Raw genomic sequence first — 13,583 nt, 5'->3', positions numbered from 1 at the left:
CAGAAAAGGCCCCGAATCTCCAAGGAACTGTTGAAAAGGAAAAACAAAGCTGGGGGCATCACAATGCCGGATTTCGAGCTGTACTACAAAGCTGTGATCACAAAGACAGCATGGTACTGGCACAAAAACAGACACATAGACCAATGGAACAGAATAGAGAGCCCAGAAATGGACCCTCGGCTCTTTGGGCAACTAATATTTGATAAAGCAGGAAAAAACATCCGGTGGGAAAAAGACAGTCTCTTCAATAAATGGTGCTGGGAAAATTGGACAGCTACATGCAAGAGAATGAAACTTGACCACTATCTCACACCATACACAAAAATAAACTCCAAATGGATGAAAGACCTCGATGTGAGACAGGAATCCATCAAAATTCTAGAGGAGAACATAGGCAGCAACCTCTACGACATCGGCCAAAGCAACCTTTTTCATGATACATCCCCAAAGGCAAGAGAAACAAAAGACAAAATGAATTTATGGGACTTCATCAAGATTAAAAGTTTCTGCACAGCCAAGGAAACAGTCAGAAAAACTAAGAGGCAGCCCACGGAATGGGAGAATATATTTGCAAATGACACTACAGATAAAGGACTGGTATCCAAGATCTACAAAGAACTTCTCAAACTCAATACACTAGAAACAAATAAACAAATCAAAAAATGGGCAGAAGATATGAACAGACACTTTTCCAATGAAGACATACAAATGGCTAACAGACACATGAAAAAATATTCAAAATCATTAGCCATCAGGGAAATTCAAATCAAAACCACACTGAGATACCACCTTACTCCAGTTAGAATGGCAAAAATTGACAAGGCAAGAAACAACAATAGTTGGAGAGGATGTGGAGAAAGGGGATCCCTCCTACATTGTTGGTGGGAATGCAAGTTGGTACAGCCACTCTGGAAAACAGGGTGGAGGTCCCTTAAAAAGTTAAAAATTGAGCTACCCTATGACCCAGCCATTGCAGTACTGGGTGTTTACCCCAAAGATACAGACGTGGTGAAGAGAAGGGCCATGTGCACCCCAATGTTCATAGCAGCAATGTCCACAATAGCTAAATCGTGGAAGGAGCCGAGATGCCCTTCAACAGATGACTGGATTAAGAATTTGTGGTCCATATATACAATGGAATATTACTCAGGTATCAGAAAAAACGAATTCTCAACATTTGCTGCAACATGGACGGCACTGGAGGAGATAATGCTAAGTGAAATAAGTCAAGCAGAGAAAGACAACTATCATATGATTTCTCTCATCTATGGAACATAAGAACTAGGATTGGTAGGGGTAGAAAGGGATAAAGAAAGGGGGGGTAATCACAAGGGGGAATGAAACATGAGAGACTATGGACTATGAGAAACAAACTGAGGGCCTCAGAGGGCAGGGGGGTGGGGGAATGGGATAGACTGGTGATGGGTAGTAAGGAGGGCACGTATTGCATGGTGCACTGGGTGTTATACACAACTAATGAATCATTGAGCTTTACATCGGTAACCGGGGATGTACTGTATGGTGACTAACATAATATAATAAAAAATCATTAAAAAATAAAGAAGAAATTCGGATGACTACTCATTGAAAGCCTCAAATATGTTAGTGACTCCAAGTGCAAGTGAACTTCTGCATGTTCCTTGCAAGTCTTCCATAGTCACTCTTTACCTATATATCCCTCCAAAGGCCCTTCCTTAAAAAACAAAAAGAAAACAAGAAAAAGTTTACCTCCTTTGGACTTTCTAAGAAGTAAACAGTAACAGCTAATGTGAGCCAGCTGTATGAACAAATGTGTCACTTTCCCATTCTTTTGTCTCCCTTGTCCTTGACTTCACCTCATGGCCTCTCTCTCTATAGAAATTGATCTACATACTCTGCATAACCCTGTGGGTCTTGTTGTTTTGTTTTGTTGAAAACAGCTTTATTAAATTGTAATTAACATACTATACAATTCATCCATTTAAAGCATGCAATTCAGTGATTTTTTAGTATATTAATAGATATGTACAACCATCACCACAAACAACTTTACAACATTTTCACCACCTCAAAAAGAAACCCAGTACTCCCTCTTCCCCCACTTCTCTCACCCAGCCCTAAGCAACCACTGAAATCTACTTTCTCTCTCTAGAGATTTCTCTAGTTTGGACTTTTCATATGAATGGAATAGTGTAGTATGTGGTATTTCATAGTGACTTTTTTCCTTAGCATAATGTTTTCAAGATTCATCTCTAAGGTTCATTCACATTGTAGTCTGGATAAGTACTTCATTCCTTTTTATGATTAAATAATATTCATTATGTGCATATACCATAATTTGTTTATATATTTATATCTGCTGATGGACACTTGGATTGTTTCCATCATTTGGCTATTTTAAATAATGCTGCTATAAACATTCATGGACAGATTTCTGCATGAACATGTTTTTATTTCTCTAGAATATATACCTTGAAGTAGAATTGCTGAGTTATATGGTAATTCTGTGTTTAATCGTTTGAGGAACTGGCTCACTGTTTTCTAAAGCAGCTGTGCCATTTTACCTTTTCACCAACAGTATTATGAGATTGTCATTTCTCCACATCATCATCAACATCATCATGTATTGTGATCTGGCCATCCTAGTGTGTGTGAAGTGCTGTTCATTGTGGTTTTGATTTGCATTTCCCATATGACAAATAATGTTGAGCATCTCTTCATGTTATGTATCTTCCTTAGAGAAATGACTGTTCACATCATTTGCCTATTTTTTAATTATTTGTCTTTTTATTATTGAGTTGTAAGAGTTCCTTATGTATTCTAGATACAAATTCCTTATGGGATATATGATTGGGGAACTTCTTTCGTATCTCAGAATACATTAAGTTTATGCCTCTGGGCCTTTCCTCTTGATGTTCCCTTTTCCTTGACTACTACCTCCTCCTCTTTATACAGGTAGTTCCTTCTTAACCTTTTATGCTGAGTCTGAATGTTATTTGTTCAGAGAAGTTATCTCTACCTTATCTAAAATATACTTCTTCCCTTGCTTCTGTCTTGCTTCCTATGGATTCCTCTAATAGCACTGTACCTTACTGTGACTTTATATATTTGTTCACTGCTGCCTTACAGTGTAACTTCCATGAGACAAAAATGCTGTCTGCCTTAGGTAGTAGACAACAATAAACGTCTATTGAATGAATGGATGAATTAACATTGAATTTCTTCTCTATTTTTCTCATCATCAAACTCTATCTCACAAATCTTTGTCAGTGGACGTTGGGAATTCCTTTTAGGCTAATATGTAAATTTAGAAGTTTTTACTCAAACCTAGAATAATCTCTGATCTCATTTTTTTTAGAGCACCAATAGCTTTGCAGTTAGAAAGCCTCTTTAGCTAGACTTCTGTATATATCATTCATGAAGTAGACACCTTTATTATAGCTATTTTATCATTTACAAAGTGGTACTTTATGTTTTTAAAGCACGTAAAAGGTATATATTGTTAACATTACATCTCATTTTTTCCCACAATCGAAAAAAAAAAATAACCCAAAAAATGTACAGCCTTTATTCTGTGATTACTTCAAATTTAATCTTTTGTAGCTTCAGTATCTTAACTTTACTGTTTCCTCTGCTGCATTTTTACTTACCTGATGGGAAATTGATTTTCTACCTGGCAAAACATTTTCTTTCAAATACTATATAAAAGAGTAGGTTCCATGGTGATACTCATTCCCTTTAATGGAATGCACCACATAGTGTTAAAATCTTTATAGTCTGATTCTTCAGATATTTTTAATTGGATAGTCTTAGATGACATTATTCCAATACGAGAAAACAGATCATAGTATGTGAGATATAACTATCTTACTGTAGTATCTCCCCCCAACATGAAGTAGTTTTTCTTTCTTCAAATTAATAAGAAAAGGAGGGAGGATATCATACAAAATTGAAGTGAATTCCAGTTAAAACTTACTTTTCAGTTTATACATTTTCAGCTCTGAATGAATTCAGTATAAAATATTGTTGAATCATTAGGTTTCACGTACTGATCAAATGTCTGTGGAGACCTATTCTCTTCTTAGGTGAGAAACTTGAATCTAAGCCGTTATATTAAATCTATATTATTTGCATAGATTTGGTTCTTTATAAAAGCATAAGCGAAAATGCAAACCATTGGCAATATTTAATAATATGTTTGGGGGTAGAAAAGGCTTTTTAATAGGTCTTATATATAAATTTACTTTGAACATTCTGCAGTTGCAGACTACAATTTATAAAATAATGTATTTTGTTCAATAGAAAGAAACAAATATTAATAGAGAAAGTTTCTAAATTAGAGATGGAACTGAAGAACAAGAGTACCATATTCTCTGTCTCTGGAGTTAGGCATTGTGCAGTGAATAAGCAATAAAGTTTATGGGTTTTGTAGTTACATTCTTATAATGCCAACATGTTTTATCCTAGCTCTCAAGACTTGCTGGTATTTTAAATCATTTGGATTAAAATATACTGAAACTTATCCTTTCAACTACAAATACTGTAATTTTGTCATTGGAACAATGTTCTTATTTTAACAAGATCGTTCTCATTAATCTGTATTGATTTTGTTTAATAAGTTTTTGTGTCCTTACTGGGTTTAATTCTTTATTCACTGATGCCCCTTCTTGCTGACACTTTGGTAATTTTTGTCTTTTCAGACATTAAGTCCATGCCCATGTCCTTGATGAATTATTTTCGTGTCTCTTTAAATTTACAAATGGGATAACAATCCATTATGTAATCGTAATAGTATAGATCAAAGTTGGAATACTACCTATATAATATATAAAAGTAAACTTTTTAAGAGGAAAAAAAGGGAGAATGAGATGAACTATAATAACAACTACATTTTAATAAAAGAATGCAAGTTACCCAATTAAGTTGAGTAGAGAAGATTATTTCATTGCTAGTCTGATAAATTATGTAAGATTTAGGATTGCCATTTGTTCTCCAGTCAACTAGGAACAATGCCGTAGGGAAAACTACAAGAGTATTTTGAAAATAGTATGGCATTACATTAAATATAGTGCAAGATAATGATGGATATTCTTTGTTCTGATTTTAAAAGCTTTTTGAATTATGTCTTGCACATATAGTCAGTCTATAAATATTTTTAGTGATGAATTCTTTTTATCAACTACTTATTTAGGCCTTTATGTCATATCAGACATTTTCTTACTTTTTTTTCTTATTATTTCTAATCTTGTAATTAAGATTTATTTTCTGGAGATAAAGGTAAATGACTTTTATTTGACATCATTCTGTTAACTGAGAGGACTGGGAGTAGAAGATTATGATTTCTTTTCAGTGTAGTAAATCTTGAGCTGCAGCTGTTGAGATACTTAGCTTACAAATCAGAATAAGTATTTACTTTTGAATAATAAAACTTATTATTTTCACGAACTTACTACTTCATATTTGAAACATGCATATCTGTGGCAACCAGGGGAAACAGATCATCTGCTAGTTTAAGTGCAGGTGATAAGGGAAAACGAATTCCTCATTTCTTGTAAATGTGACTCATTTTTTTTTATAGTAAATGGTTATCATATATTTTAAAAAAGGAAAAGTGATATAATTCCACTGTGAGGAATAACCTCTGTAAAATATAGATGTCATGTGTTAAGAGCCCATGTAATTCAAATAAAATGAAAATGTGTAATGAATTTAGAAACTCTCAAATTTAGAGATGTACAGAGAACTAATATAGAGAATTTAGGCATCTTTTCAGTTGCTTCTCAGAGACTGCTCCAAAGTCTTCCCTTGTTTATTATAATAAAAGTAAACTGAAATGACTATGTTAAACTACATGGAAGAAGACAAGCAGAAATACAAATGGAAAGCAAATATTGCACAAATAAGGTTCAGGATAAGATAAAGGTGACTATGTAAATTAAGCCTAGGGATCTGTTGCTAGTTAGTTTATGAAATCTTCCATTTGTTTCTTTTGCAGAATCTGTTATGATATTCTGTGTAAAGTGAGCATTCACAATTGCATTTAGGAAAGAGGTACTAAAAGTTTTCTGTGTAAATAGCAGGTTTTCACTGCATTTATACTGAGCTTATATTTTTCCTCCCTTTGAAACTTTTATATTGTCCATAATAATCTTATAATCAATATAACATTTCTACATAATAGTCTTTTGAGAAAAAATTATACAGTATCAAGTATGAAAAGATTATAGTGCTCACCATAACAAAGAATTTCAGAGTTTAGATACTGAAATATTGTTAACTATGATTGGTGAACATGAAACTTGATGTCCCCACTGCTTTTTTTTTTTCCATCTTGCTCTGTGGTATTAAGGCATAAGTTTAAAATAGATTTTTTCTACTTTCTCTTCCAACTTTGCATTGTCCGTAAATCATAGTGGTCTGAAGGAGCAAAGAGAAGAAGAGCATATACTCACTAGACATACCAAACCACTCTTGGGAAAACAAAACAGTTGTCGGCCATGGTAACTTCATAACTAGATGTATAATTAATACACTGAAACTAAATTATGATATGGTACTTTCTCTAAAAATAATACTGTAGGGTAAGAAGTATATAAAAACAGTTGATATAAAAAAATGTGAGTTAAGAAAAAAATTGTGTTCAGTGTAGAATATAAACCTGGATTCTTCCTGGTGAAATAGATCGTTTTCTCATTTAACCCTAAGAAGTGAATATTCATTTCATTACAGAAGACTAGATTGTACCCAGAAATGAGCCAGAACCTCATAAGTATAAGATATAACAATGAGGATTTTAAAAATTTATACTTTAAAACACTTTACTATAAAATTTTGATTAGGGTTCTTGCAAGTGAATCAATACATACCCATACTTTTTTTTTCTTTTTCTTTTTTTTTTTAAGATTTTATTTATTTATTTATTTGACAGAGAGAAAGACAGCCAGTGAGAGAGGGAACACAAGCAAGGGGAGTGGGAGAGGAAGAAGCAGGCTCCCAGCAGAGGATCCTGATGCGGGGCTCGATCCCAGGGATCCAGGATCACGCCCTGAGCCAAAGGCAGATGCTTAAGGACTGAGCCACCCAGGCGCCCCCATTCCCGTACTTTTAATTAAAGTTTATTGAGTTCTTATATAGACTTTATACCAAATTAGGAACTATAATTGCTCATATTTTAGTGACACTAATATGCTTAGAAGCTTTTAGTCACTGTCGCTTTCAATTATACCCCCCATTTACATATACATATGTATATATAATCAATTTTTTATATCAACAGAATACATCCTTTTTTAGAATAGTTTGAATTTTTACATGTCTGTGCACACATAAGCACCACCATAATCAAATATATAACATTTTCATGACCCCACAAAAGTTCCCTTTGTCCCTAGCATGTACCATTTGCTATCTCTTTTTACTAAATGGGGTATCAGTAAAATATCTATAAAGTACAATTTGGTTAAATTGTACCAAAATGTTTGGTTTTGCTCATATTTTCTTTAAATACTTAAAAATAGCTGCTTTATAGTCTTTGTTAATCATATCATAACTCCAGTCCTTTCTGGATCTCTTAGTTCATTTATCTACTGGTTTTGAGCCACATTTTTCCCCTTTCTCATGTTAGTGATTTCTTTATTGAATATCAGATGTCATTCATTTTACATTGTTGAGTGGGGATTTGTTTTTCTTTAAATAGTAATGGACATTTTTTTGGAGTGTTGTCAAGTTATTTATTGATAAGATTGGTCTTTCAAGGCTTTCGTTTTTTGGTTATGGTGCATGTAGAGTTGCCTTTATTGCTAATTTAACTCTATTACTAAGGTGTTTCTTTTCTGGCACCTTTGTGGACTACCCTGGTAGTTAATGGACTCTTCACTCTGGAACTTGGACATCAGCTAGCACTAAGTATAGTCTGGAAATTGTTCATTTTACAAGCTCCCAACTGTTTTTGGCCCAATCTTGTGGTGTTTGATTCTTCATTTGCATAGCTGATTATTTTGCAATCAGCTTGATAAAGACTTACACAGATTTCTGTAGTTCTTTGCTCTGCTCTTCCTCTTCAGTACTATGATCCCAAAATTTTAGCCTCCTCAGTCTCTGCAATTTGACTTCTGTCTCTTCAACTCTGCAAGACCTCCATAGCATCCCCCTTCCTGCATAGTGATCTCTAAATTGCCTTCAAGAAAAAAGGCCAATTGTGAAGCTCACCACATTAGTTTCCCTTTTCTCAGGCAAAACAGTCCTGTACTGGCTGTTGTCCAATGTTTGGCAACAGTTGTTTGTAATATTTTATTCGGTTTTCAGGTTGTTTACAGCAGGACAGCAAGTCTATTCCTAGTATCTCCATCATGGCCAGAAGCACAACTCTGGGTTTTAATTCTTTTGTGTTATTATAAACATAGAAATTTTGGGAAAACATCAGATTCGTATTTGCTCTACTCACACAGTTACTGATTTGGAGTTATTGTATTCCTATAGTACCATTCCTGTGATTCCTTTTCCTCTTGCCTCATTCTCTGTGTCCAAGGGCCTTTGCTGGTCTAACATTGGCCTCTCTCTGAACTTGCCCACTTATTCTGCACAAAAATGGAAAGAATGTTTGGTAGGGGAACTTAGGAGAAGGTTGGAAAATCTTGAATTAGCCTACTTGTGTAGGCTGTACTTTCAAGTTAGCCTATCTTTAGGTTTTATTAGTACCTTTTAGTTAGCAGAGGCCTTTGGTTCTCTATCACTGTCTATGATTGGATAGGTGTTCAATTCAGGAAAGACGTTTGGAAGTCCATGGAGCAGTACATCCAAGTAATGGTGTCTACTTTAGCTGTTTCAGCACAGATTTCTTGGACTCCATTTATCTTCTCCTATCTACTACTCTGTTAGTCCCAGATTTGGAGGGGGGAATAAAGGAATCATTGTTCCCGTCAAACCTAAATATCACAGATATACATATTTTTTAGTTAACATTATATCAAATCACTAAATATTTTTAAGTGTGAGGAATGCAAATTGAAAAGCTCACACTCTCATTGGGGAAATGTAACCAGATATAAATAAAGGCTACCAAGTTGTCTCTAGGAGTCTTTGTAGTCACTCTGTCTCTAGCTCAGCCTGAATTCCAATTTCCAGGTAAACTGGACCCTTTAGCCCTTCCACCAACTGGTAGATTCACATGCATATCACATCTGCTGCCTCAGTACTTTTTACAGTTGTGGTGCGTTGTGCTCTTGTTCTTAGAATGAGATGATGAAATAGCACAACAATAGCAAATATGAAAGGATAGGAGGGCAAGAGGAGGGTGTAGGGCAGGAGAGAAGAGGGAACGGATAATACAGGATTTTTCAATAGCAGGTAATTTACGAAAGAGCTACATGGGCATCTACTTGAAGGAGATAGTAGTAGTTATAAAAGACACGTTACACATGGATAGAAAAGATGATACAGAGGAGGAAACAGATGAAAAACTGCATTTGTCGTTGCAATCATATGCCACTAGGGATTCTTACTAGGCTTTAGGTAGTTTGTTCTTGGGAAATAAGTAATGTAGATATTCTAAATGGTAACTATAACATTTATTTTAATGCTGTTGAATTAAGTCTTTTACCTAATTCATATTAAGATACATTTAACATTATAACTTTGTTATTAGTAACATAATTTTAAACAAAATTATCAACTTTGGCATTTCTTGAGTTTAGGTTAAAGGTTTTGAGAGTTTTTATTAAAAAGAATCATTTTCTCCTTTGGCTTAATAACTTTAATTTTTCTGTAGTTATTGCTTCTGATTGAGGCTATTAATGAAATGTTATAGGATCATTTTGGTCTTAATGTTCAAAGAGAATAGATTAGAACTAAATATCTGAATTATACATTCTTTGAACAACACAATTTGTTCCAGTTCATACGTATATTTGTGTGAGTGTACATATGTTTGGTATATTTATTTGTATACTCATGTGTTTGTATGAAAGAATATGTAGCTCTGATATGAGAAGGCTTTTTTTTTTTGGTGACCTACATGTCACATAGGGACATAAATTATGATTTATATATTTAAACATACTTTTTTAGACATCATAACCATGAGTTCTGTGTGATACATTTACCTGCTCTTTTTAGGGTTAAATCAAACTCATTTAGATCATTGGAGTGATAAGTGTGTCTTAATTGCACTATTATCATGTGTATATATATATATAAGCATATGCTTTACGACATGTGCGTTTCATAGGGCAAGTGTCTTGATTGTTGTAGCCAAGTAGGAGGAACTCCATACATATTGAACGTATTTTTACAAAGATTGGGTGGAAAAATGAAAATAGTTTGGTATGGTAGGAAGATTAATCTTTTAATCTTTTAAATCTGTAAGAATAAGGATTTACTTTATTATATTTTTATTCATTTTTTTTAAGAAGGTAAGAGTTGGTTGAAACTCTCTCTAGTATTAGATTGACCACTGTTATCTTCCTGGTGGGATTTATCAGCCAAAAGAGAGTTTCGGCAGATATATTTTGTAGTGTTAGTCTTCCCAGACACATCTTTGGGCAGGGACAGTCAGGCCTTTGACCCTTTATTTTGAAAAGGCTCTTGTTCCTTTTTGATCCCAAAATCTCTTTCAAGGAAAGTGTTAAAAGGTATGAGTTTATATGACTACCTATTCCCCCATGATCTTCTAGAACATAAGAGAACACTATTGCTTCTTTTTTTCTCCCCTTTGAATCTTTATATGTGTGTAGGAAGATAGTATATATGTTTGTTTGGATAAGTACTTGTATATCCTTTTTTTAAGGACACCTACATCCATTTTAACATATTATTTGTAGATGTTTTCTAATACAAACTCTCAGGAGAATGATATTAAAATGGAAGATGGAAAAATCTCATGGGAATAAAATTAAAGTTAAAATAGAAAAATAAAATTAGATGGAAGTTGCCATGTATTCATGAAATTGCTTAGAAAGAAGTTATATTTTAGCCATGGATACTCTTTCAGCACCACTCATCTGTGGTATAATTTTTTGCAAGAAGTGGAAATAAATAATTGACTAGAAATTTTCTATGTTTATGTTTTCTTTTTGCTTTTAAAGAATTGAATAAAATTGTGTCTGAATGTACATGAGGAGAGAGTATAATGTTCATGACAATCTATGTAGTGAAATCTTAACATCTGTCGCATTTGTTATTTGATGTCTGCTGTTTCAAATACTCAGTAATAAATCACTTTGATATAAGAAAGAGAACATTCAAGAATTATGGTTATAAATCATTCCATTTTGTGGGCTTTTAATAAATTCATTTTATAGGTTTTTATTAAGTATCATTGATGGTATAAGATGTAATTACAGAAAAATGTCTGTTTTCTTTTGAAAGCCATACACTATTTCTGGAATTTGTAACTGTTTACATATTTAACATTAATACTTATTTTTTGGTATTTCTAGCATCTCATTATAATAATATAACATGCCGTGTTTCTTATTAGACAATGATCTTGGCAAACTTTTATTACGCTTCAAAATGTCTGATAAACAAACCGAGTGGATAGAAAACTGTCGAAGACAATTTTGCAAAATGATGAAGGCCAAACCTGATATAATCAGTGGAAGTGGTAAGTATGCTATTTAATTTTTGTGGTGTTTTTGATATGAAAATCATATTAATGAAAGCTGTGTTTCCTAAAGATCAGTGTTGACATGTCTAGAATACATAATACTGATTCCAGAAGTCATTGACTTCTGAGAAACTTATGATCCTGGAAAACAAAAATTGCGATCTGAGATGCAGGGAAGCTGGGAACCAGAGAGAAGGTGGAGGAAGAGGCCCACAGACCCTCACCCCCTAATGACAGTAAAATTGTAGGCAGCACAAAAACTGCCAAAAAATATTAAAATCTGAGAAACTACTAAACTTTTTTTCAACTGAGAGGTCTTGGTCTTCACCCAGCTATTTGCTTGGTTTCAGCAGTAGAATATGCCATATTGCTATATTTTCGGAAACTTTATTGACTTTTTTATTGACACATATTTTGAAACTCTGCCACATCTAGCCAAGTAAACTTAGTCACTCTTAAGGAAATTGAAATTTTATTTTGAGGGAATAGCTATGTTTTCTAAACTAGCAAATAAGTTATTTTATAGTCAAATATTTACATGTGCATTTGTTTTCTAAAAATCATCATTTTTAAATTAGTATTATTTTGAATAAAGGTCTAAGAAAAGGTTCTAATGGAAATATAAGGTAGATTTTTTGAAAGCTATAATTTAAAATTGTCTACTTTATTAGCCATGCCTTATGGTTTTCATATTTATATCATTTGTTATAAAATGAAAAGTGGGAAACAAATATGTTTATATTTTGTTGTTAGAGAAATTATATTTTCTGAGAACAGTGATATAATCTATGGGCAACTTAGAGATGAATTCCATAGATTTTCTTTTTGCCTCATATATCCTAGAATGAGTGATTAAGAGTGCCATCAGATGCAGGATAAAAAGGTGGGGTCAAATAAATGCCTACTCTCTGTAGCAAAAAGGACCAGGAAAGGGTTAGCCTATCAAGACACACTTTTATAGAAAGTGACCACTTTAATTATTTATTTTTATTATAATAATATTTTTTATTATGTTAGTCACCATACAGTACATCCCTGGTTTTTGATGTAAAGAAAGTGACCACTTTAATCCAGCCAAACACCACAGAAAATCCTGCTAACAAGACTTGGGCACAGCCTGGACTTCCATCCTTACCTGGCAGTAGTGGGGTACCCTTGCCACTCCTTGCTAGGATTGTATTAGAGGAGACAGAGTTAAGGATTTTCACTATCACTCATTGGTAACAGGGCCAAACCTCCTCCTTCCCGAACTCCACACATGTGTTTGTCTCACACATGCAACAAATTTAAAATTAGAAGGTATCAGCAAAGAAATAAAACCCAAAAGGAAATTTTAGAGCTGAAAATACTATAACCAAAATAAAATGCTAAATGGATTGGTTCAACAGTAAAATGGACAGAAGGAAGAATTGGTGGCTTGAAGGCATCAACAGAGAGAAAATAGACTGAAAAACAAAAAAAAATTAACAGAACCCCTTAGACCTGTGGAACCATAACAAAAGGTCTAACGTGTGTCGTTGGAGACCTGGGAAGAGGTTGTGACTGTAATGTGTTTGAGCAAACATAGCTAAAAACTTTCCAAATTTATCAAGAAACCTAAATCTATGGTTTGAAGAACTACAAATAGGGTAAATTCAAAGAAATCCACACCAAGATGCAATATAGGTGCAAAACTTCTAAAAACTAAAGACAAAAAAAATCTTGAAAGCAGAGATGGAGGAACATACCTACAGTGGAAAATCAATACCATTGACCGTGGACTTCTCACCAGAAAAGATGGAGAACAGAGGAAGTGGCATGACATTTCAGTTGCTGAAAGAAAGAATTGTTAACCTGAATTCTCTATGCATTGAAAATAGTCTTCAGGAATAGAAAATCAAGATATTCTCAGGTGAAGAATTTGTCAATAGCAGACCTGTCCTAAATGAAGGAATAAAGGAAGTTCTCTACCTCTGTACTATCCTCACAACTTCCTGAGATTCTACAATTAATACAAAAT

At 33.7% G+C, this 13,583-nt stretch overlaps 1 protein-coding gene across 1 annotated transcript in view; it reads left to right on the top strand.

Annotated features, from left to right (window-relative positions):
• The window catches only part of TBC1D32 (TBC1 domain family member 32), a 210,699-nt gene that overhangs the window by 141,972 nt on the left and 55,144 nt on the right, over positions 1–13,583 (top strand). Inside the window, exon 27 of the mRNA XM_040627729.1 lies at positions 11,456–11,581. Within this exon, the coding sequence (XP_040483663.1) occupies positions 11,456–11,581 (126 nt within the window). The remainder of the gene's footprint in view (positions 1–11,455; positions 11,582–13,583) is intronic.

This window comes from Ursus maritimus, unplaced genomic scaffold, assembly GCF_017311325.1.
Source record: "Ursus maritimus isolate PB19 unplaced genomic scaffold, ASM1731132v1 scaffold_13, whole genome shotgun sequence".
Classification (NCBI taxonomy): Eukaryota; Metazoa; Chordata; class Mammalia; order Carnivora; family Ursidae; genus Ursus; species Ursus maritimus.
The sequence above is the reverse complement of the archived record's forward strand: the minus strand, read 5'-3'. Positions and strand labels throughout refer to the sequence as shown.